This window comes from Halichoeres trimaculatus, unplaced genomic scaffold, assembly GCF_033239565.1.
Source record: "Halichoeres trimaculatus isolate MK-OKI-2021-1 unplaced genomic scaffold, fHalTri1.1 fHalTri1_scaffold_12, whole genome shotgun sequence".
Taxonomy (NCBI): domain Eukaryota; kingdom Metazoa; phylum Chordata; class Actinopteri; order Labriformes; family Labridae; genus Halichoeres; species Halichoeres trimaculatus.
In genome coordinates, this window is record NW_027437190.1 from 2,920,152 (window position 1) to 2,941,157 (window position 21,006).

Here is a 21,006-nt window from a genome sequence, read left to right on the forward strand (position 1 = left end):
AGCAGCTAAGATGAAGTGTGCCAATTAGAGGCTGAAATAAAGGTTTACTGAAACACCAGGAAGAGAAAATAGAGATTTGTTTGAGCTGTGAATCGTGTAAAGATACAACAGGACACTAAAGGCACAGAGTTAAGAAGAAAAAAATACCCCCTCTTTAACTACAGGCTGCAAATAGACCTGTCACTCATTAATGCCTCAGTTCGACAAACAGATATTTCTTCAAATGCTCCTGAATCCCCTCACTTAGGCTAATAAAGTTTTAATATCATGTCAGCTATAAATAAACTCTGATAGTCTGTGCTCTGCAGATAAAAATGTGGGTTAAGGTACTTTGTGTGGATTTAAGAGCACACCCCTGACGATAATTTCCTGTCTCTGAAAACACCTCCTCTGTCTGAGAGACAGGTTTGGCGTCTTAATGTTTTCAACACAACTTTGATCACAAGGCGAGCTCCTTCATGAGAGCGACGCAGCGTGAGACGCTGTAGAAACAGTAATGAGGTGTTATGGGTTTAAGGAAGGAGAGGCAGGCTTCTTTCTCTGGCTGTGAATTTGGACAAAGGACTCTTCTCTTCCTGCTGTAATACTCTACGGCTCTTTTTCATCATTTCCTTCAAAAGGGGATTCTGTTATTTTCAGTCTGCGCTCTGGGTGTAAATATAGTATGAACAGAAAGGGCTCTGCTGGTGTCTCAGAGCTCATGCTTTGACAGAAACAGATTCTTCATCGAGCGTTCCTCAAAGTATCACTCAGCTCAAATGAGAAATCAAAAAAGGGTTTGTCTAATTTTGTCTTTAAAGTCATCAGAACTGTTTTATCCATATCACATGTCAAATATCTGTCAATGCAGAGTCATATTGATAGAATATTAAACAGAAACATCATCTGAAGTTTAGCTGCTGTGAGCATTTTATGGTTTCTTGGAGAGGGGTGCAGCTGCAGACCTCCACTCTCAGTGGACTGTCTTAGAGGCTCCACTCCTCCACTGTCAGAAGGGAGTGATGTCAGGATATGAAGTTAAACAATATAGAAAAAAACAACAACAAAAACAAACAAACAAACAAAGAACCCCCCCCCCCGCACACTCCTCTGCACAGCATTTTATTGAGTTAACAATGAAGTAAATATCAGATTGGTCACTGGATCCAGACATCTCTGGACAAAAATGATAAAAGAAGGTAAAAAACCCGACCATGGCCATGAGCCTGCATATACCTTTTCTTTCCTCTTCATGTTGGAAATACGGTGGAACACAGAAATAAACGAGGACAGGGGTTTGCAGCATCTACTTTTTTGAAATTAAAAAAAAAGTAAAGATTTCACAAAAGTTGCATGAAAAAATGCCAAATATTTTTTTTTAATTAATTTCAACCATTTCAAGAATTTTCAGGGTTTTTTTTTTGAATATTTGCAGAAATAAAAAAAAATGATATTTCAACATTAAAAAAAACATGAAATTACAATTATTTCAGAAATTTCAAAATATTTTGAATTAAAAAATCTTAAGATTGCAAAAGCATTGAATTCTAATAAATTTGCAAAATTGCAAAAAGGCAAAATTTTGGTGAATTTGGAAGATTAAATGCAATACAAAAATAAAAAAAATAGCAAAAATTTCAAAACAATTAATATGTTAAAAATAAAAAAATATTGAAATTGTATATTATTGCAAGAAAATTCAAAACTTTGCCAAAATTTAAAAACAAAATAAAATAAATTTTCAAAAATTCAAATAAAAAAAATAAACCTTGATTTTGATAACATATATTGATAATATAGCTTAACTCGTCATTTTTTTATGTTTGCTAATATCTTGCCACATATCAAGCTTTAATATCAAGCCAGCACGTTGTCAGTTAAATGAATCTATCCTCACAGAATTAAAATCTGTCTTTTCTTGACAGATTAGTCTTTTCATAGATTTAGTTCTTTTCCCAGGGCTGTAAAACTTGAGGTTAGCCACAGGTGCATGGAAAGTTGGTGGGCTATTGATGTTGTAGGAGGTGAAGTAGAGCGGTGGCAGGCTTTACTGACAGATGGGATGAAGATTTACTTCAACAAAAGGGTTAGGGTTCGGGTTAGGGTTAAAAATGTTAATACATGATTTTTTTTGTCTCAAACTGGATTACAACTTCACCTGACTCACATCATCTGCAGCAGAACCATAGCACAAACATCTGTTGTCAAACTACTTACATCATGTTGGAATCACCACACATGTTGTCACAGACTGTGTTGTACAGCTCCAGTGAGGCAGGATGGGAAACTAAATATCTGAATACCAGGACACATCGTGTGTGCTGTCTTCAGATTAAAGCAGTTCATTGTTGGGTTTCAGAAATAGTGACAGAGTGAGCGCTCTTTATTTGTTTTGTTTGGTTTTCAAAAGTAGTGCTAGAGTGAGTGCTCTCATAGGCTATAGACTATCTTTGATGTAAATTTTCACTGGCTCATCTCGTGTCTCAGTTCTGAGACAGTAGAAGAACAAACAGAGCTGACTTCACCGCGTTATTAATGTATTCATTCTCATATTCTCATAACGCCTCAGCCAGCACAAGCTGTGAAGACAGCGTACTGATCATGGAGATAACGCTCTTCAGAAACAGCTGAGCAGACTTTCCTCTGTTAGTGAACTACACTTACGGAAACTTTTGATTGTCATTTTTTTTACTTCATATCCTGATGTCCCTTCTGACAGTGGAGGAGAGTCGGCTGAGAGTGGAGGTCTGTAGCTGGACTGCTGAGTCCAGTCTTTCTGCTAAGCTCAGCTATCTCCAACTCATTTTCTGCCAAAAAGCAAAAGAGCATATTTTCAAATTGTCAAACTGTGAACATGAAGTATAAATCATCCACTTATGGATCAAGACTTGCTATGTGAGGAGAATGTTAAAGTTGGCAGCTATGGATTTCCAAAGATATGATTAAAACTGTGAGCAGGAAATGTAATAAGCTGCAGCAAACTTTGTGAACAAACAAGAGGAGAGGAGTTCTGGGCTGTCTGATTTATATTCCCTCTGCGTGCTGGTGTCTGTGCCATTTTTATTATCTGTCAAACACAGGTTTTTAAAAAGCAGCAAGGAAGTCAGTTTGACATATTTATGAATATCATGTCTAAAGCAGAGAGAGGCTTTGTCTTTGTGCAGTTTAAACAACAGAACACTATATCATGCAGTGAATAAATAAAGACGATGGCAGAAACAAGGTAAACCTTGTACACACAGGTGTGGGGATTCGGCTGTTAGCTTCTGTGGGGGGGGGCAACAAACTCAAAACAAACATGGCGGCTGTGGAGGAGGTATTGCTAATGTAGCTTTAGCATTAAAGACAAAAACAGAGGCCGTGTTCTAGGATACACTCGGTAAATACATTGCAACAAAGTTTTGCTGTTGTTATTTCTTCTTTGTGTCTCACTAGAATAGAATAGAAAATACTTTATTTATCCCCGAGGGGAAATTCAGGAGTCACAGCAGCAATCAAGAAAACAAAAGTACGAAAGTGTATAGAAAGTGCAAAGAGGTCCATAAGACAATAGATGACAACATCCCGTCCACCACTCTCCAGCCCAGCCAGTCTCCACCTCCACAGGGTCCAGGACTGAGCCTCCCCAGCAGTCTGTTCAGTCTCTGTCTCCTGGATCCTGTCTGCTCACAGCAGGTGAAGCTCCTCCAATGTGGCGCCAGCGTCCGACGTCAGCTCCATCAGCCACGTCTGTGAACAGCACGATGCCACTCTGCCCTCCAGCAGCCCCTCTGCTGCTGGGCTAGCTCGGCTAGCTTGTCCATCCCACCGGAGATAGATCCCACGTTCCCAACAACGATGGATGGAAGGACAGGTCCACGTCGTCACCTCCCAGCTCACACCCAAGAACCAGCACGTCATCCTCACCGCCTCCTCCTCACCTCAAGGGAAATCATCAAGCCTTACACTAGTTAGCATTGACATGCTACAGGCTGCTAACAGCTAATTTCACATGTAAACAATGCAGCCATGGTTACATGTAGGATCTCCAGACAAACACAGGAGAAAAGTAGTAAAAATATCACTGAAGCCACAAAAAGTTTGGTGTCCCTGACCAACAATGAACCATACAAAGTGATGATCCACTCCAGATACAAAGACGACGAAAAAGAGACTAAAAAAATTACAAGAAACGAACAAAGAAGAGAGAGCTGATGCAACAGGCAGCTACTTGGGCAGCGCCTAGCCAACCTAGAGCTGCGTATCTGGAAGTAACAGCACTACTGCCCCCCATGATTACTGGTGGTACTGCTCTGTTTGTCCCGTAACTGTAAGCTTTCTGGAAACGTGCAGAAACACAGACAAAATGAACGTAGAGCTGGGACAGAAGGCTTCGCCCAGATCCAGATCCATATTTTAGAGTGAGCATAAATGGGCCGTAGGCGTCGATTGTTGTAGTCTCTGGAGTTGCGTTAGGGGCAGCCCTGGATTTAAGGAAGCACACAAGTTCAGGGGGCCTCATTCAGGAGAGTGTGTAGAATAGATCAGATGACTTCAACATCAAAAGTAGCTAGAGTGAAATAAATAGGATTAATCAGGACACAAATTTACAATTATTTTTTACAGTTGATCATAGTTAAAAACACAAAAAGTGTGCCGCTTCACTTTCTGACCTCTTCAGCAAAGTTTATCTCCGCAAACCCAAGTGTTGGATTAGGACATCCCCGGACAGTACCTCTGAAAGGAAGGATGGAGAGGAGGCGTTGGAGGCGATGGAGTACTGACTGATGTCTGGAAGCTCTAGAAATGCAAATACAGGAAGTGTGATCTCGCTCAGCAGACCAGTCAAAGGGCCTGTGGTCCACGTGGTTTGTAGGGTAGTAACATTTGGGAGGTGAGCTTCAGGCTGTGCTTGTAGCTGACCAAGTAGAGTCCATGCAGATGTATAAACCAGGCTTTAGTCGACTAACCGCTGGGAGCTGTTTGCCTGGAGGCTTTAGGTGAGTCTCACCTCCATCTCTTTGTTTGGATGCACTGAAAGTTACAGAAGAATCTCCAGTGTCCTGAACACGGTCTCATACAGGTCACCCACAGGTCATACATTCCATGTTCGTCGCTGATCAAGGCAGAATTTTGTTGCTGCACCTCATGATGGGAAGAGACAGAGCTGTCTCCAGCTGTTATCAACCGATGAAACATGTTACAGCCTGAATACAGTGAGTTATGAGACGTACAATGGCAATACAGTAAAAGAGCCCGGTCTGTAAAATCAGAGGAAAACACTTTATTGGTCAGAGAAAATGACATTCGATTGTTTTCTTGAAATGTTCCCTCTCCGGCCTCACTCAGATTAAAAGTAAATGTGGAACAGAAACAAATCAATTCCCAAAGGTCCTTAGAAACATGTTTTAATGAATATTTGAAAAGATAATTTTCATGACTCTGATTGGACCTGACAGGGTAAACGCCCGTCTTGCTCACCGAGCACTAAATCTTGCGTGTCTGCCGTGCAGCAGGAGCTGTATTGTCTACCTGCAGTCTAATCCATTGTATTGAGTGTGGATTTGCAGCTCTGATGATGCTGTCTGGAGTGTCTGGGAAGTCTTTGGGGAATATGTGTGTGTGTGTGTGTGTGTGTGTGTGTGTGTGTGTGTGTGTGTGTGTGTGTGTGTGTGTGTGTGTGTGTGTGTGTGTGTGTGTGTGTGTGTACAGACCCTCTGAGGAGAGGGAGGGAGGCAGCAGTTTAACGGCTCAGTGGCTGCACTGACAATGCTTCCAAACACTCGCTCTGACATAAAAAGGTAATTTCAGCACAGAGCGGCCCCCAGAGCTCTCTGTCTGTCTGTTAGCCATCGGCACTGCCTTTCTCAGCAGACAACATAATTATTACCAGCAGTTATTAACTGAAAAATCATCCTTGGTCCATTAGTAGTAATCTCTCAGAGCTATGAGGGTCATTCAGAAATCAGAGCAGTGAGGGGCACTGTGGATCCTCAGGGTGGAGCTGATGGTTAGAGAGGTTTTGGTATCAGTCACAGACATTCTCCTTTAAATGCTGTTTTTTGAATTCTGCCATAAAACAGAGCGCGCAGCTTTTTGAAGAATCTGATCATTGTTCTCTGGTTATTTTTAGAGATGATTGTGTCCTTCCTTATTCGATGATGTCTTAACAAAACCTGATTTGAACCTTAACCCTGATGACCAGATCTGATGCATCTGTGTGTGTGAATATGACTGTGGATGTAATGTGGATTAGGGCTGAATTGATACACTAAATTTTTAATACAATACACAATATTCAGCTCACATGATTCGATGTGATTTGAAACATTTGCATCGTTTTCTGAAAGATTTTAAAGGGACAGTGGGATTTGGGACGCATCTTTTGTAGGGATGGACATTTCATCTCATAACCTTTCGAAGATCGATTACTTGAAGATCGTCCCCCCTGCACAAGCTGCTGCCGCCACCCACACACGTACACATACCTGCCAACGTTACACTTGGACAAAGATGGAGAGGGATGTTGCTTGCTCAGCACGTTGATCATCAAACTTCTGCACTTTCCGCTGCATGCCTCGCTGTCACATGACTGTGAATACTCATTGTCGATTTGTGGTATGCTAGTCACCACATTTCCTAATCCATATTTAAACATCTCTTTGTTCTTGTTTTGGCTGTAAATCCTTATTATGTCAGTTTGTTGCCGTGGTCAAGTTGAATACGATCTGGTTTGGACACAATTTGTTTTACTTTGAAAGTCACTGGGTATTTTAGATGGTTTCCGTGCACAAGTTCCTGTCCTGCTCAGCCTGTTTTTTTGTGAAAACGTATGACGTGTAACAGCTTCGGCATCCTGCATAAAAATCTGCCACAGACAGAACAAAGCCATCATCACTTCATTCTTTTGATGGTAATGCCGATTTGAATATTGAAAATCGTAGCCCATCCCCAGTGAATATGACTGCAGATGAAATGTGGATTAGGGCTGAAGCAATACCCTAATTTTACATTACAATATATAACAATATACTCAATCAACGACAATGTGATACAATGTGATACGCTTTCATCATTTTCTGAAAGATTTTAGAGGAGAGTGTGATTTTGGCCACATCTTGTTACTGTTACATTCACCTTCATTGATTTAATTGAACCAAAAACTGAAAGCATTAATTATATAACTTGGACCATCCATTCATTTTACTGTCCACTCATCACTAGGAGCACGGAGAGGTTTTTACACTCATCTTTTGCCTGTATCCCGTATTATACCAGCAAATCACAGCTGTTAGCAGACTGCGTCATACCTAGCAACGGGGTCAAACACACCCTCTCACTAAGATCTAAGTTTTGGTATTCTCACTAAGAGCTGCTCTCAGAAACTTCCTGAATCAATCTTAAAGGGGACATATCATGCTGAGCCGTGATTTAATACTTACATATAAAATAATAAAGTTGAAAACAAGACCTTTCACCCCCCAAATGAGATATTGTATTTTTTCCGATATCCTAGAACGAGATTTGATGACTCTAAAAATAGGTCATTGCCATTTGGCCACAAGATTTCGACCGTTGTGACGTCACGAGGATCCTTTCTTTTTATTGGAGTAATCTGATAAAGCAGCTCCTCCTCTGTGATGTCAGTTAGTCACACAACCGCCACTGAGGGATACACCCACCAAGAGCCCAGTATCAAGGTATGAACTATACATGTAACAGTACCGGTTTGACTCACCACACTGAAGTGTCCTGAGATGATCTGTGTCCAGGTGAATTTTCTTCCTCCTGAGCTGCAGAACCGTCCGGGTCTGACTCGGGGTCCAATACAAAAGGACGTATCCTACACTCTGCCATTTTATTAGTGTTATCAAAGCCTTACGGTGAAGTTTTGGCAAACAGCAAACTCGCTCGGTCTGCTCCATTCAATGTGGCGATTTTGTAAATACTGCCATGCTGCAAAAACCGCCCCCTGGCTCTACCCCCTCCGCCCCTCTGATAGAACTGACCAATCGGAGCACAAAGGGCTGTGACGTTGCGAGGTTACTGGAGGTCATTCTCCAAACGGAGCGTTTCATCGAGACCTTCAGAATGGCCTAAACTGAGGATATTGAGAACGCTATTGTTGGGCAATGAAGGAACTAAATGACTTGTACTGAGGGCAGAAATGCTTTACAGGCATCCTAGTCTGGCATAGTGAAAAGGAGAAACAAGCATGATATGTCCCCTTTAAGTAGGGCTGGGTATTGCTAAAAAACCTCCCAATTAGATTCGATTTCAATTTAATTCTTGAGGTTGTGATTCGATTCGATATGGATTATCGAATTTCATGCCCCATGTGAACATATGTAGTATGTCACCTCACCTTTTGGAGCAATAAAACAACCCAAACGTCAGACTTTAAAGCTGAAGGATCTGTCTTTATGCTGCTACTGCTGCTTTGGCTGCCATTTTTTTGATGTCTGGTTTCTCATGGCCCTCGTCTACACAACGTGAATAATGCACGCTCCCCCATTTGCCAGGAGATGAATCGATTCAGAGGACTTGCTGGATAGATCTTGAATTGGGCGAGGCGATATTTCGATGCATTGCTTCAGTGATATTTTTACCCGCCCCTACTCTTAAGCTCAGATTCTTTTTTAAGAGTTTTTAGGAGCTCTGTGAGAGGACTCTGAGAAGCTTTGTGAACACAGGCCCTGTCCTTTACGGCTAATATTCAATGATGTCGAATTTCTGTTTCTGTGTCTTAGTAAAAAGGCTGTGAGTGGCTGTGCACCTCTGCAGCTTTTCCACATGTGGCCTCGAGGTCCAGTTCACCAGATTCATATCTTTAATATTCACAATAATCCTCCCTTTAGGTTTGAGGGCATGTTTACTGTCTGTCATGTTTTTAGAAGACTGACCCAGACTTCATGCAGTTTCCTTTTCAGTGTCTTTCATATGTGCTGCTGCTTCTCTTTGTCGTCTCTAAGTTGAGCGCTATAAGAGGAAAAAACAAAGATATCATCAGAACCTGTGAACCCAGTTCAATCCAAACGCAGAGCTGCGCTTTTTAATGAGCTCAGGATGAATTCACTCTGAATGTAAACTCTGTGACATGACTCTGCTGCATCTCTACCAGCAGACTTTTTATTTAGCTCAGTCTTCAAAAGACGTCAGTACAGACTCCCTCTGACTTTCTCTTCTCTCTTCTCTTTGCAGCTTTCAAGAAGGAGGACAGCGGCTTTGATGAGGTAGGAACCAAACAAGAGAATTTTCAGGAAATGTGTGGCATCAGCGGCCCACTTTCACGGCTGAACCATGCTCCTCTCTGTCGGCTGTATTTCTCACTGAAATTATTCATCAAGGTCTCGCTGGCCAGATGTTGTCAGGACTGCATTGCAGTTGATTTTTGGGGGTGGGGTGAGGGTGTGAATCCTGCTGTAACTCAGTGCATATGGTGTGTAATATATTCATGTCTGGAGCATGGTGGTTTTTCCTCTCATCTTAGAGACATCCCTCAGGGTCACTCGCCATCACACAGCTCCTCTGCCAAATGAGACCCCAGCAGTTCCACCAATCAGATTCTGTCTGTGTGGGTTTAGCTGGGGCTGCAGACCTCTTTCACAGCCTTTCCAGAGCAGATCCCAGTTCTTCATGCTTCCAGGGCTCTGTTTTAATGCACATGTGTGGTCAGAGTGTGGTTTGTCCACAGTCTGCAGAATGTTAGTTTATATTCCAGCAGGTACAGTCATCCTGTGTCTCTCATGCTGCTCTACAAAGTCAGGTGTAATTCAGGAACGTGCTCACACTTCCTGAAAGCACCTCCAGCCTCAGTGTGAAATTCAAATTAAAAAGATGAATGCTGGTGTGTAAAGGTGCCAGGTGAGCAGCATATTAAAACGAGTTTAGGGTTTAAAAACACTGCAGGAAGGGGTTTCATGTCAGGAAATCATTTACTCCACAAAGTGCGTCTGCTGCGTCTGCAGCTCGGCTCCAGTCTTTAGTCTGATGAGAGCAGCAAAGTGAATGATGGAGATGGATCCAGAAGGACCAACTCTCCAGCGTTTGACCATTCATATCTTAAACACTGATGTAAAGTAGCAACGCTGGATGTTCAGACTGAGCATGTGCAGATGTTCAAACCTCTACATACCCACATGATGTAGAAATCCCTGAATTTGACTGGAAACTGGTCTAAACACTCTGCTCTTCAAAGTAGCACCAGATCTTCACGAGACTGAAGAGTGGGCCTCAAACACCAAGGTCTGCTCATACCTCCACTCGTGACAGGTCATCAAAAGGCTGGCCGATCAGAGGGAAAGAGCTTTATGGAACAGGGAGCCTTAAAAAGACAGTAGCTATCAAGTCTTTCAGACAGAGGTGATGAGTTTTCTAAAACACCAGAGAGAGAAAAATAGTTTTCTTTAAGCTGAAAATCATGTAAAGATCCTACAGGGTCACCAGAGGGATAGAACTAATTAAAAGCCTTCAGAAGAGCTCAGTACCCCCTCTTTAACCATTCTGTATCTTTTAAAGGAACATATCAAACAGTAGATATTTCATGGACAATGAAGGTATGTGTTTTAAAACCAGTGTTACTGCACATCCTGCACTTTTGAAGAACTGAAATCCTGATGTGGAAGTCTATCTGAAAACAGCTCTTTCATTTCCACTGACTCAAAGTTTCAGATGCAATGAGTCTGACAGTAAGTTGTGTTCGTATCATCTTTAACCTGTCTTTATTCGAATTCGGCCCAGCACATGCACAAGACACAGAGAGAAGAATTTTCATTCATATTTAATAAGGACACAGACCCAGAGGTTACCCCCTGTTTGGCAATGCAGTAGGAAACTTAACGCTCTCTAAAGCAGTGGTGTGCTCTCTGTGCTCACTATCGGTCAGGCCCACCCTGATGCACCTGTCATCATGTGATGACCTCATCATTATAACAAGATCTTATGACGAGTTTACAGAGAAGTTCAGGGATTTCTACAATATATAAATATGTAGAGGTTTGAGAATCTTTGCACACTCAGCCTAAGAGTGAGTATAGGCAAGAACCTCACGATATGATGCAATCATAAAGTATTCTACACAGTTAACTAAGAAAATAAGAGATGATGTTTGGTTAAATCACAATATTACTCAAAACTGAAACGAAGTCCAAAATGATTGAAAACAACTTTTCCATTTTATTGTTTTTGAAATACTGAAAGTCAAATGCAGCGTGACAAACAAAAACATTAAGTGCACAAAGTTTGTCATTTAAACTACAGTGACATTAAACTAATGATGCAAAGAAATTGGATGAAAAACGTGGTAAGTTGGTGTAACTGATAAATGTCACTTGGTGTAACCAATGTTTCTCAAAAAAAATCTCATGTTGTGCAAAAAAAGTTCCCATGGTTATGGTTTTAATAGTCTACCACACTGTAAAACTGACACTTAAATGGTTTTAAACCAAATGACCCAAAATATAGAGGAATCATTGATGGCTAGGGTACCAAATACCAATATCATCAAGTTTAGAAATAAAAATTTTGAAAATACTTTTGCATGAAGTTTATTTTACAGCATCCGGGTAACATACAGTGGAGTGGCTCTTTGGTGCCATCTACTGCAATGGAGATGCTGAAGTTGTATTTAGCTTCTGGCTAAAACATGAGTATTTTTTTATGAGAGTAATGAGGAGTAAGGAGTGATCTTGAAAAAGTCTCCTTTCTAGATATATCTCTGATTTTAATCCACACTTTAAAATGATCAGCATCAGTATTACAGGTTATTTCAAAATACTAATTCTTAGCTTCTTGATCAGGTTGTGCAGAACCGAATTGACTAACTGCACGTCTAGGTCCCTATGACAACGCCTCACTGGCCGATGAAGTTTAGCAGTGAGAAGAGAGATCTGTGTTTTTCTCTGCTGAAAACTATTTCTGTGATAAATTTTGTAGTGATGGTGAACACTGGAGCCGAACTGTCAGCCAGAAAAAGGACAGAAGAGCAGAAGAAAGATAAACAGGAGAGAGATAGAGCACGAGCTAAAGGCTAACACAGGAGCTAAACTGTTTGTGCTAATGTTTATTCCAACCCACAGTCAGCAGTTATTCTGCAGTGGTCTGTTCAAACTTGAGAGTCTATCAATAAAATGAAGAGTGAGGTTACATTAGCTCCAGCATTCACTGACATTACACATTACAGAGATGTCTCAGAGCACCGGGCTGTCAGTAGCGCTACATATGGACAGCTACTAAACTATGAACAAACTGAAAAAGTTTCCCTGTTGTCACATTAGCCTACTGATACATCGCAGCACCAGGCTGCCGATAGTGATACATATGGCCTGCTACTTGCAACATGAGCTTGTTGTAATGCTTCAGGCAGCAGCGCTTTGTAACTGTACTGATAAATAGCTTACCTTATTGGGTTGTAGCCCGTAAAAAGTTGACTTGATAAAAGAAAATTAGTTCCAAAACAATCATGTTGTTGAAAATTACATCTTTATGACAGTGTGTGTGATACTCTGGACCAGAAGGTGGCGACTCGCGAGACAGTCACATTAAGGCCCTGTTTACACAGAGACTCCCGCAACGATTCTTCCTTTGTGTTTTCAAAAGCCACCCGCGTTTACATGAGGACGGCGTGAAAACGATCCGCGTTCATACAACTCCAGGAGGAGAAGTCTCCTCTTCTATTCTTTCTTTTTCTGACGTTTTGTTGTGTGAGACGGTCGGCAATCCAACCATAACGCGCATTACCGCCACCTACTGGCTCAACTGGAAATGCGGCTGAGCGCGGAGCCTTCACCTGAAACTGCGAGTGCGCATGCGGTGACGTCATCGTTTCACCCTGAGACGCTCCGCTCTGTGTTTACACGAAGCTGGATGGAGGAGCGGATTCAGATCTTTCCACTCTGGGGAGCGTTTTCAAAAGTTTGCGTTTTCACTGAAAACGCAACGTGGTCTCGTCTAAACGGAAGGCCAAAACGCAACGAAATGTTTGCGGAATCAACCGTTTTCGGCGTCGTGTAAACAGGGCCTAAAACAGATCCTACTCACATCATCTTTAACAAAAAATAATAATATTAAGAGCTGAAATATCAATACTGTATCAGAGGTCAAAGTATTACAATATATTTTTACACACCTCGAGCTCAGTCTGAACATCCAGGACTGGTCATTTAGATCTCTGGGAAAGCAGAGTGCCTCATACCTAACAGTTTTCTGCAGGTGAAGCAAACACTTCAGACATCAGTAACCTCTGTCAGTCAGATTATGAGCTGAGTAAGCAGCACTGAAGGTCAGATTTTGTTAAACCTTCCAAACACAGAAACAAGAAACAGCCCCAGTCATCATTCAGTGTCCTGTTCACAGACTGACCTCTCTCTGAATGTGTTTCAATGCGTCCTGCAGATAACAGCTGTTGCTCTATGAACTCTGTGAAATGATGTCTTCCTCCCTGTGTAACATGTTGATTCCTTGATTCCTTATCTGCCTCTGTTGCCTGTTTTTGGCGGCTGGCTGACGCTGTGTTCAGTAGCTCTGAGGATGTGGGAAGTTGAAGCGCTGTAGGTGATCAGTGGTGGTCGACCTGCTCATGCTGCAGCGGGCTACATAAAGCTGGGTGCTTGATTTAAAGCATCTACATTCTGTTTGCTGTGGGATCCTCCTCAGTGAATTGTCTTTGAGAGGCTTTGTGTCATGAATAAGTGATAAGACAACAGGAGCCTTTGTGTTGCTGCAGCAGACATGTTGCTGCTGTGGTCGGTGGATTTCTTGATGTGTTGGATCTGAAGGACTCGCTTTGAGGGAAAAAAAGAAGAATATTATTGAATTGGTGAATATTTTCTTGTTTGACATGGTCACAAAATGAGCGTCTCAATTTATTCAGTTTTGTTCTAATTTAATGGAAGCTTTTCTTTCCTTCAAATGTCTCTTGAAATGGATGGCTTCCCAGCAGTTAACTACAAATGACTACTTGGTTTAAAAACAGTCAGCACACTTCACTGGACCACTTATAGACCTGGGTTCACTACTTCCACACATTTTGGTTCATGTATTGACATTTTCAGAGTCTTTACTCTTAAGCTTTGTTTAAGCTTGACGTGTCCCCGAGGTCCATGCTGCTTTGTGCGGATGACTGACACCATTTTAGCAGCCTTGCCCTGTGGTGCGGTCCTTTTCAAGCGTAAAGGTTCCATATCCAGTTTCAAACTTCCGTGTAATGACGCAACGACAAACTGGAGCTCCTGGTGTCCAAAGTACAAAAAAACCCTGGCATTTATATGACTGAACACACGAAGATCACTCTTATAACCGTGTGATGAATGATTCCTGGCATGAAATTGCAGCTGTCACTAGGGATGGGTACCTTTCACATTTAAAACGATACGGTACCGATGCCCGGTACCTGACAAACGGTACCAGTACTCAACGGTACCAAGTTTCTGTACTTTTTTGTGCTTGTGTGGTAAAAAATATCATTTTTTAAATAATGAAATATAAAAAAAATCAATTCAACAATTTTTTTCTTTAACATATAACCTTGCAATGCTCTGTTTATGTCCAGCATGGAAAATCACCTACTCTTCCACTCCCTCATAGTCACAAGGATGCATTTAGGTACCTAAACATGGTACCTTTTGGTTTTACATGAATCGATACCTGGTACTTTTGACAGAATTCGGTCGGTACCTATAAAAGTACCTAATTCGGTACCCATCCCCAGCTGCCAAATTAACTTGTTTGGGGCAGTTGTTCTGAAACAGTTGTATGATTTTTACCCCTGAGTCACAGGTGTGAACACACATTTAGTTACACTAACAACACATTTTTGTCTTTAATTAGAATAACTAAAGCCCCGTTTCCAGTGTTGGGCAAATTACTTTAAAAAAGTAATTAGTTATAGTTACTCTTTCTAAAAAAGTTACTAAATTAGTAACTGAATTACTCCTTCATAAATGTAATTAGTTACCAGGGAAGGTAATTATTTCATTACTTTTTTTAAAAAAACTTTAATTTTGCTAAAGAAGTCAGTTTTTGAGCAGGTTTTGATCTGGAACATAATTTTCACGTCTGTTCTTGTCTTTCTATCTATCTCTGACGTTGAAGTGGTGTCTGTTTACGTCCATCCTGAAAATGACATTAATGTAGAACCTGTAGGCCGACTCCCATCCTGAAAACAAGAGTTTTAACCCACAGACCGCTCAGCACTCGCTCATATTAAATCTGCAGCTCCTGTCCTGAGTCTGTCTGAGTGATCCAGGTCAGATAGACCTGACAACTCTTCTGGTTTAGGAGGGATTCTCCTGATTTTTAACCCTGTCTCTAGCCCCACACACAACTTGTAATTTCTCCAGATTAAACCCCTTATTTTTAAACCTGGTCCTGTCAGCTCTGATGTTTTTTCCAAGTAAAAACAAATCAGCTACTTGTGCTCCACATTCGAACCACAAAAAGCATCCACCCCTCTCCCTGGAGTTGGTTTGATCCAGAGACGCTGCAGGAGATCCTCTCTGACTGCAGGTTGCATAGACACACACAGGTAGCTGTGTGATATTTGTTGCTGAAAAGTTGACTTTAGCATCAGCTCTTTGTTAAAGACGAGTCAACATGATTGTTCTAATCATTACTTGTGTGTATGACACTTTTTTCCCACATTTTTTTTAAAGCTCCTCTCTGTGCCTGGCTGAGTGAGCCAGGTCTGATACAGAGTAATGTGCCTCAGTTAACTGTTGGTAACGGTAACAGCGTTAAAACACAGTTTTTTCCAATACTGCCTGTTTCCACCAAGTAGTTCAGGTCAGTTTGTCTCAGCACAGCACACATTTTGTGGTATTTCCTTTGACCAAAACCAGGACAGGTCCCTAAATTACCGACCGGTACCATCCCATTTTTTGGAACCCTTCTGTTGGGGTACCAGACATACTGATCCGACTCCAGAAGGTGGAGCTAGAAATACTGCTGTCCCTTGATTGGTTGAAAGAATCATCACTTCCTATGAACAGCGGTGATAAAGAACAACACATAACCCCACCATGTTTAAATTTTGATTGTAACAAAGTGCCACAGAGCCACCAAGAAGACGAATTGCTGGATGTCTTCCATCGTTGCTCTTTGTTTACTGTGTTGTGTTTTTATTCTTCGTTGGATTTATTAGCAAAGTACTTTATGTTGTGCTGCTATAGCACACCATACTGTACGTGGCATCCGGCACATCTCCCCCATTGAGGGCAGAGTTGGCTGTGACTGATGTGACACGTACCAAACGGTACTGATCCATACTGGACCACTTGGTGGAAACACAGCTTTACGGTATTCAAGGAGTACACAAAAGTTTTTTTTTAACTGCTGGGAAAGTCTGTGACGTGGGCAGTGATATGAACTAAAAACATTTTTTTATGGAGATGACAAAGAAAGTTCAAAGCCCAGATTAAAGAGGAGAGAGCTGGAGACGTGGATTAACCCTCTGAACCCTTTCAACCAGCATGAAGTGGAGGAGACTGTGGAAAACAAACAACAAAGATGATCTGTTTATTTGCAGACAGAATTGTGGCTGGAGTGAGTGACTGTTGTTTCCTGAGTGGTTGATAAAAAAAGACTTTCTAGCTTCCTTAGTTTTGGGATGTGTTGCTGAGCTGAGCTGTGCTTCAGATGCTTTTTATCTGAGAAAACACAAACAAAGCCGGAGACATCCTGAAAACATGCTGACGGCTTTCTGCATCATGTTCTTAAACCTCTCAGAAACCTTACCCATCAGGTTGCATCACAGTTTTGTGGTTTCGTGTCTTTGTTTTGTTTCTGTGCATGTTTTTCCCCTCTCATTTCACATGGTGCTGTAGAGGAAGAAGTGAAACTGCATGCTCTCAGTCTGCAGCCTCAGCTCTGGTCTGGTGTTGTGGCTTTGAGGGGGGGCGCTGAGGAATGCACCACTGTGAGGTTTCCCCGCTGGGAGGACTTTGTTTTTGTTGGTAATGGGTCGAGTGCTCCGGTATCACAGACGTCACATGAATCTGGCTGTTTGTCATTTTCCTGAGATTATTTGGATAAGAAGATCCAGCCCACGTCCTCGTCAAAGACGGGCCTTTTGTGGTGAAACAACACGGAGCAGACTATTTCTAGAGGTCGGTGCCATGAGAACCAGCTCGGGTCATTTGCTATAAATGGGCCTCGCTGCTCAGAAAGAATGTAAAGAATCACAGAAGGAAAATGAATCTTTCCTGGTTTGTGAGACGCTGGTTGATGGAGCCAGAGTGTGTGGATGGATGGGAGTTTGTGATTTATTGTTTAGAAGTTGGCGTCAGACCTCTACAGGGAGCATGTTCACCACAGAGAGAAGAGAATATGTGTCTGTTTAAAACATCTGATGGATGATCGGAGAAAAGAGTGAGTCTGCAACCCCACATCTGGAAGAGGAGCTGCCTGTTCGTGCAACTTTGTCAGAACTCTGATGTCTTCGAAATGCATGCAGGGAAACTGATGCAGACAGTACATAGACGGTAACACAGACTGTGTATGTAGTGTCTGTCGGGCTGGGTACTAAACTTTGGTTCTTTTATGGCATCAACCAAAACGCTTTGGTAGACCCAAGTATCAAAACCTGCTTCGTCTTTCAGTGCCAAGTTTCATGACCTAAAGGGTTAATCGCGTGGTCATGATCTGGTAATGCCACCTGTGATTGGCGGTAACATTACACGTGGTTGCAGCATGCAGGCTGTTGCCGACTTAGCGCCTCTGTCTCTATATTTGGCGACTCTTCAGACCCCTGTAATATCTTTTTTTGTGGAAAAAAAAGCAACAAATGACAAATCTAGCAGCTTTTCTGAAGTTTAGAGACTGATGTGAAAACATGTTTTATCAGGGTATCATTCGTTCATTCCATATCCGTTTTAGAATCCAAAATTGGAAAACGGATAATGACTTGTTTTTCAATTTCTCATTTTAAAATAAAAAATCAGAAAACAAATAACTGTCTATTTTTCGCTGTTTTGATTTTGTTTTGAAATTAAAATTAGAATATGAGAGAATGGAATTATAATGGGATTATTAATCTGTGTATGGTTTGTTCTTTCGTTATTCTGTTTCAAAACAAAATAAAAATAAATAAATAAAAAAAACAGACTGTTTTTTTTTGTTTTTCTGTTTTTAAAACCAAAACGGAATAAGGGAAAAACATGTTTTTTCTGTCCTGGTTTTAAAAATGAAAAAAACAAAAAATAATTAAAGATTGTGTCAAAATTGTTTGTGTGATATTTTGATATTAAATGTGAACTCTGTTTTGAAACATAATAACGAAAGAATGAACCATACACAGATTAAAAATCCCATTATAATTCCATTCTCTCATATTCTAATTTTAGTTTCAAAACAAAATCAAAACAGCGAAAAATAAACCGTTATTTGTTTTCTGACTTTTGATTTGAAAACGAGAAATTGAATAACAAGTCGTTATCTGTTTTCTGTTTTTGGGTTATATAACAGATATGGAATGATCGTATGATACCCTGATAATGTTTTGACCTCCAGCATGTGCTGCTTCTTAACCAGCACAGTGCTGAGCCCCCCCCCAAAACACTCAGACAGCGCAGCAGTTTTCATTTCATTCAGCACCTTTAGTCCTCGATGTATGCTGCAGCCTGAGAAGATGACTGAATGCAAATAAATCACACTTGCACTTGTCTCTTTTGGTCATTTCTGGTGGTCCTAACCCCGGATAAAAGAAGAGGACTATTTTGACGTAAAATAAATAAATAATCAGAATAAAGCTTATTTACAGGTACAGACACATTTAAGGTGCACTCAGTATATTCTGACCTTGCAATGGGCCATTATTTGTTGTTAATTTTTTATTTAAAAAACTGCTCAGAGTGGAAAAAAATGTAACAGCTGAAAAATAAGACTCAAGATTTGTACCATGATGTGTACTGTCATTTTCTTTTAGGTAGAAGTGACTTTATAAAATTGGTACTGAATCGGAATCGGTATCGGTACCTGAACCAGTACCAGTATCAAATATGTCTGAAGGATACCCAGCCCTAAGTATCTGTGGTGTCACACTGAGAAATAAAACCCTCTGTAGTCACTTATTTAGTATTTTATTATTTGGGGGCCTTTCTGCATTTCATCAGAGAAGACAGTGAATAGAGCCAGAAACAAGGTGAGAGTGGGGAGTGACATGCAGGACAAAGGCCACAGGCCAGACCTGAACCCAGGCCACCTGTGCCAGGGTGAACCCCATGGAGCTCCATGAAACCCTTTGTTGACGGAGGCCATCTTGGAAGTGAAGCCAACTCAAGCGGCAACCTCCGGTCTAAAAATATGCCAAATATAACACATCAACTGCCAGCATGGGGAATGATGTTAGTGGACACAGGCCCTTCTGCACTTGAGACATATTTACGTCATCGAGCTTTATGAATCTTTCAGTTCCTTAGTGATTTCTTTAAAACCTGGAACTGTTTGGTTTCCATTGGGAAATTAAAGCTAGCTGCTGGAGTTCTCTGGTATCTTTTGGTTAATACAACATGCTGTTTGGCTGAAAATGATGAACTCCTCATAGATTTCTACTATCAGGGAGTTATTGAAACAACCAGGTCTGGGTTATGGTACAATAGCATTTTTCTTTTTTTTTATGAAGTCAGTTAACATGTTAGTTCAGCATTTTTAAATTCAATGTGTAAGTGCTTTTTTTCTGATTAATATTGTTAATTGAAAGACTGTGCTTTCATAAATGATAATACCGTCAGCTCCATGGTCTCACTCGTGTGTTCGACAGTATGCTATGAAACACCCTGACCCCTCAGGCCTATTTCTCTTTTTAGCTGAGTTTGTTTTTTTTCCAAGGTCGGGCAATTAAGTTTTCTGGGTTTATTTATATTTCTTTTTTAATGTTTTCCCTTAATGCCTCTCTATGAACCACTTTTACTGAACCTTGTATCTTATCAGTGCTATTAAATAACCTTGCCCTGCATTGCCTTAATGTATAATACATTATCAACATATCACTTGTGTTAAATGCATGCAAATAAGAGTAGTATAGCTGATTTAGTCAAACTTCATGCCCTGCACAGTGTGTGCCATGAAATTAGTGATCCAGACCTAAAAGCTGTCTTTCAAACCAGGCTGTAAATATGTTTTTAATGCTGTCTGAAAAGTCTGTTTTTGGGGCTTGGTGTGTACGTGGTTTGCGGTCTCTCTGCGGCCAGCCTCGTACGGATTCTTAATGAAAGGCAACTTTTAGCACTTCCCCATAGACTTGATTTCTCTAAACCGGATGTTGCCCCTTGATCCCAAAACTCTCTCAGAAAACAGACACAACACACAGACTTTGGCTGCTGAACTGTGAACTGTGCATTCTCTGAACCTTGTTATTCTCAAACACAGACTAAAGAGGGTGTTTTTTCTTCTATAGTAAGATTCATCACATTAACTGTGATATGAACATCACAGTATCATTTGTGACAAATGTTTGGATGAAACGGTTTCTCTCTCTTCCCGTCTGTCTGAAACCTGACTGTCTGGTTTGAATCAGTTCAAAGTGCGACGCTCAGCAGAAAGTGAGCTTTGACCTGTCATCACCCTCTCTCCAGATGTCTGCATTGTGTGTGATTTTAACGTCATGAAGTCATTTGTCACTGAAGCAGTCCATAAAAAATGACTTGAGTAATCTGTCGGGCCCTGCTCGTCTTTCTGATGAGTGTTTCTCATGAGCTTTGTTTGAATCTTTCTTCTCTTTGTCTCCAGTTTGTCTCTGTCGTACCCAAACCTCATTACCTGCTCTCAGTCCAACTTGAGACAAAGTGAATTGATGTGTTTGGTGTCAGGATGAAAAATTAATGCAACAAAATGTGTGTTAATTACTGGAAGCCGAGAAGAAATCATCACAACTGTCACATTTTCTTGTTTTTCAGGAGGAAAAATCTCTTCTTGCTTCATCATCTGTTTCTGTCAGGGTATGAACCTGGAATCATAATATTCCATCTGTATTCAGAGTAGGATTGAGTCAGGTCCTAATCTACTTATCATTCGCTATTTCCTGTGTTTGACTCTGAATTAGCCTCCTGAAGGCAC

At 41.1% G+C, this 21,006-nt stretch overlaps 1 protein-coding gene across 1 annotated transcript in view; it reads left to right on the plus strand.

Annotated features, from left to right (window-relative positions):
* Positions 1 to 21,006, plus strand: part of cdk14 (cyclin dependent kinase 14) — a 300,539-nt gene that overhangs the window by 10,505 nt on the left and 269,028 nt on the right. Inside the window, exon 2 of the mRNA XM_074682607.1 lies at positions 9,160 to 9,191. Coding sequence (XP_074538708.1) covers positions 9,160 to 9,191 — 32 coding nt within the window. The remainder of the gene's footprint in view (positions 1 to 9,159; positions 9,192 to 21,006) is intronic.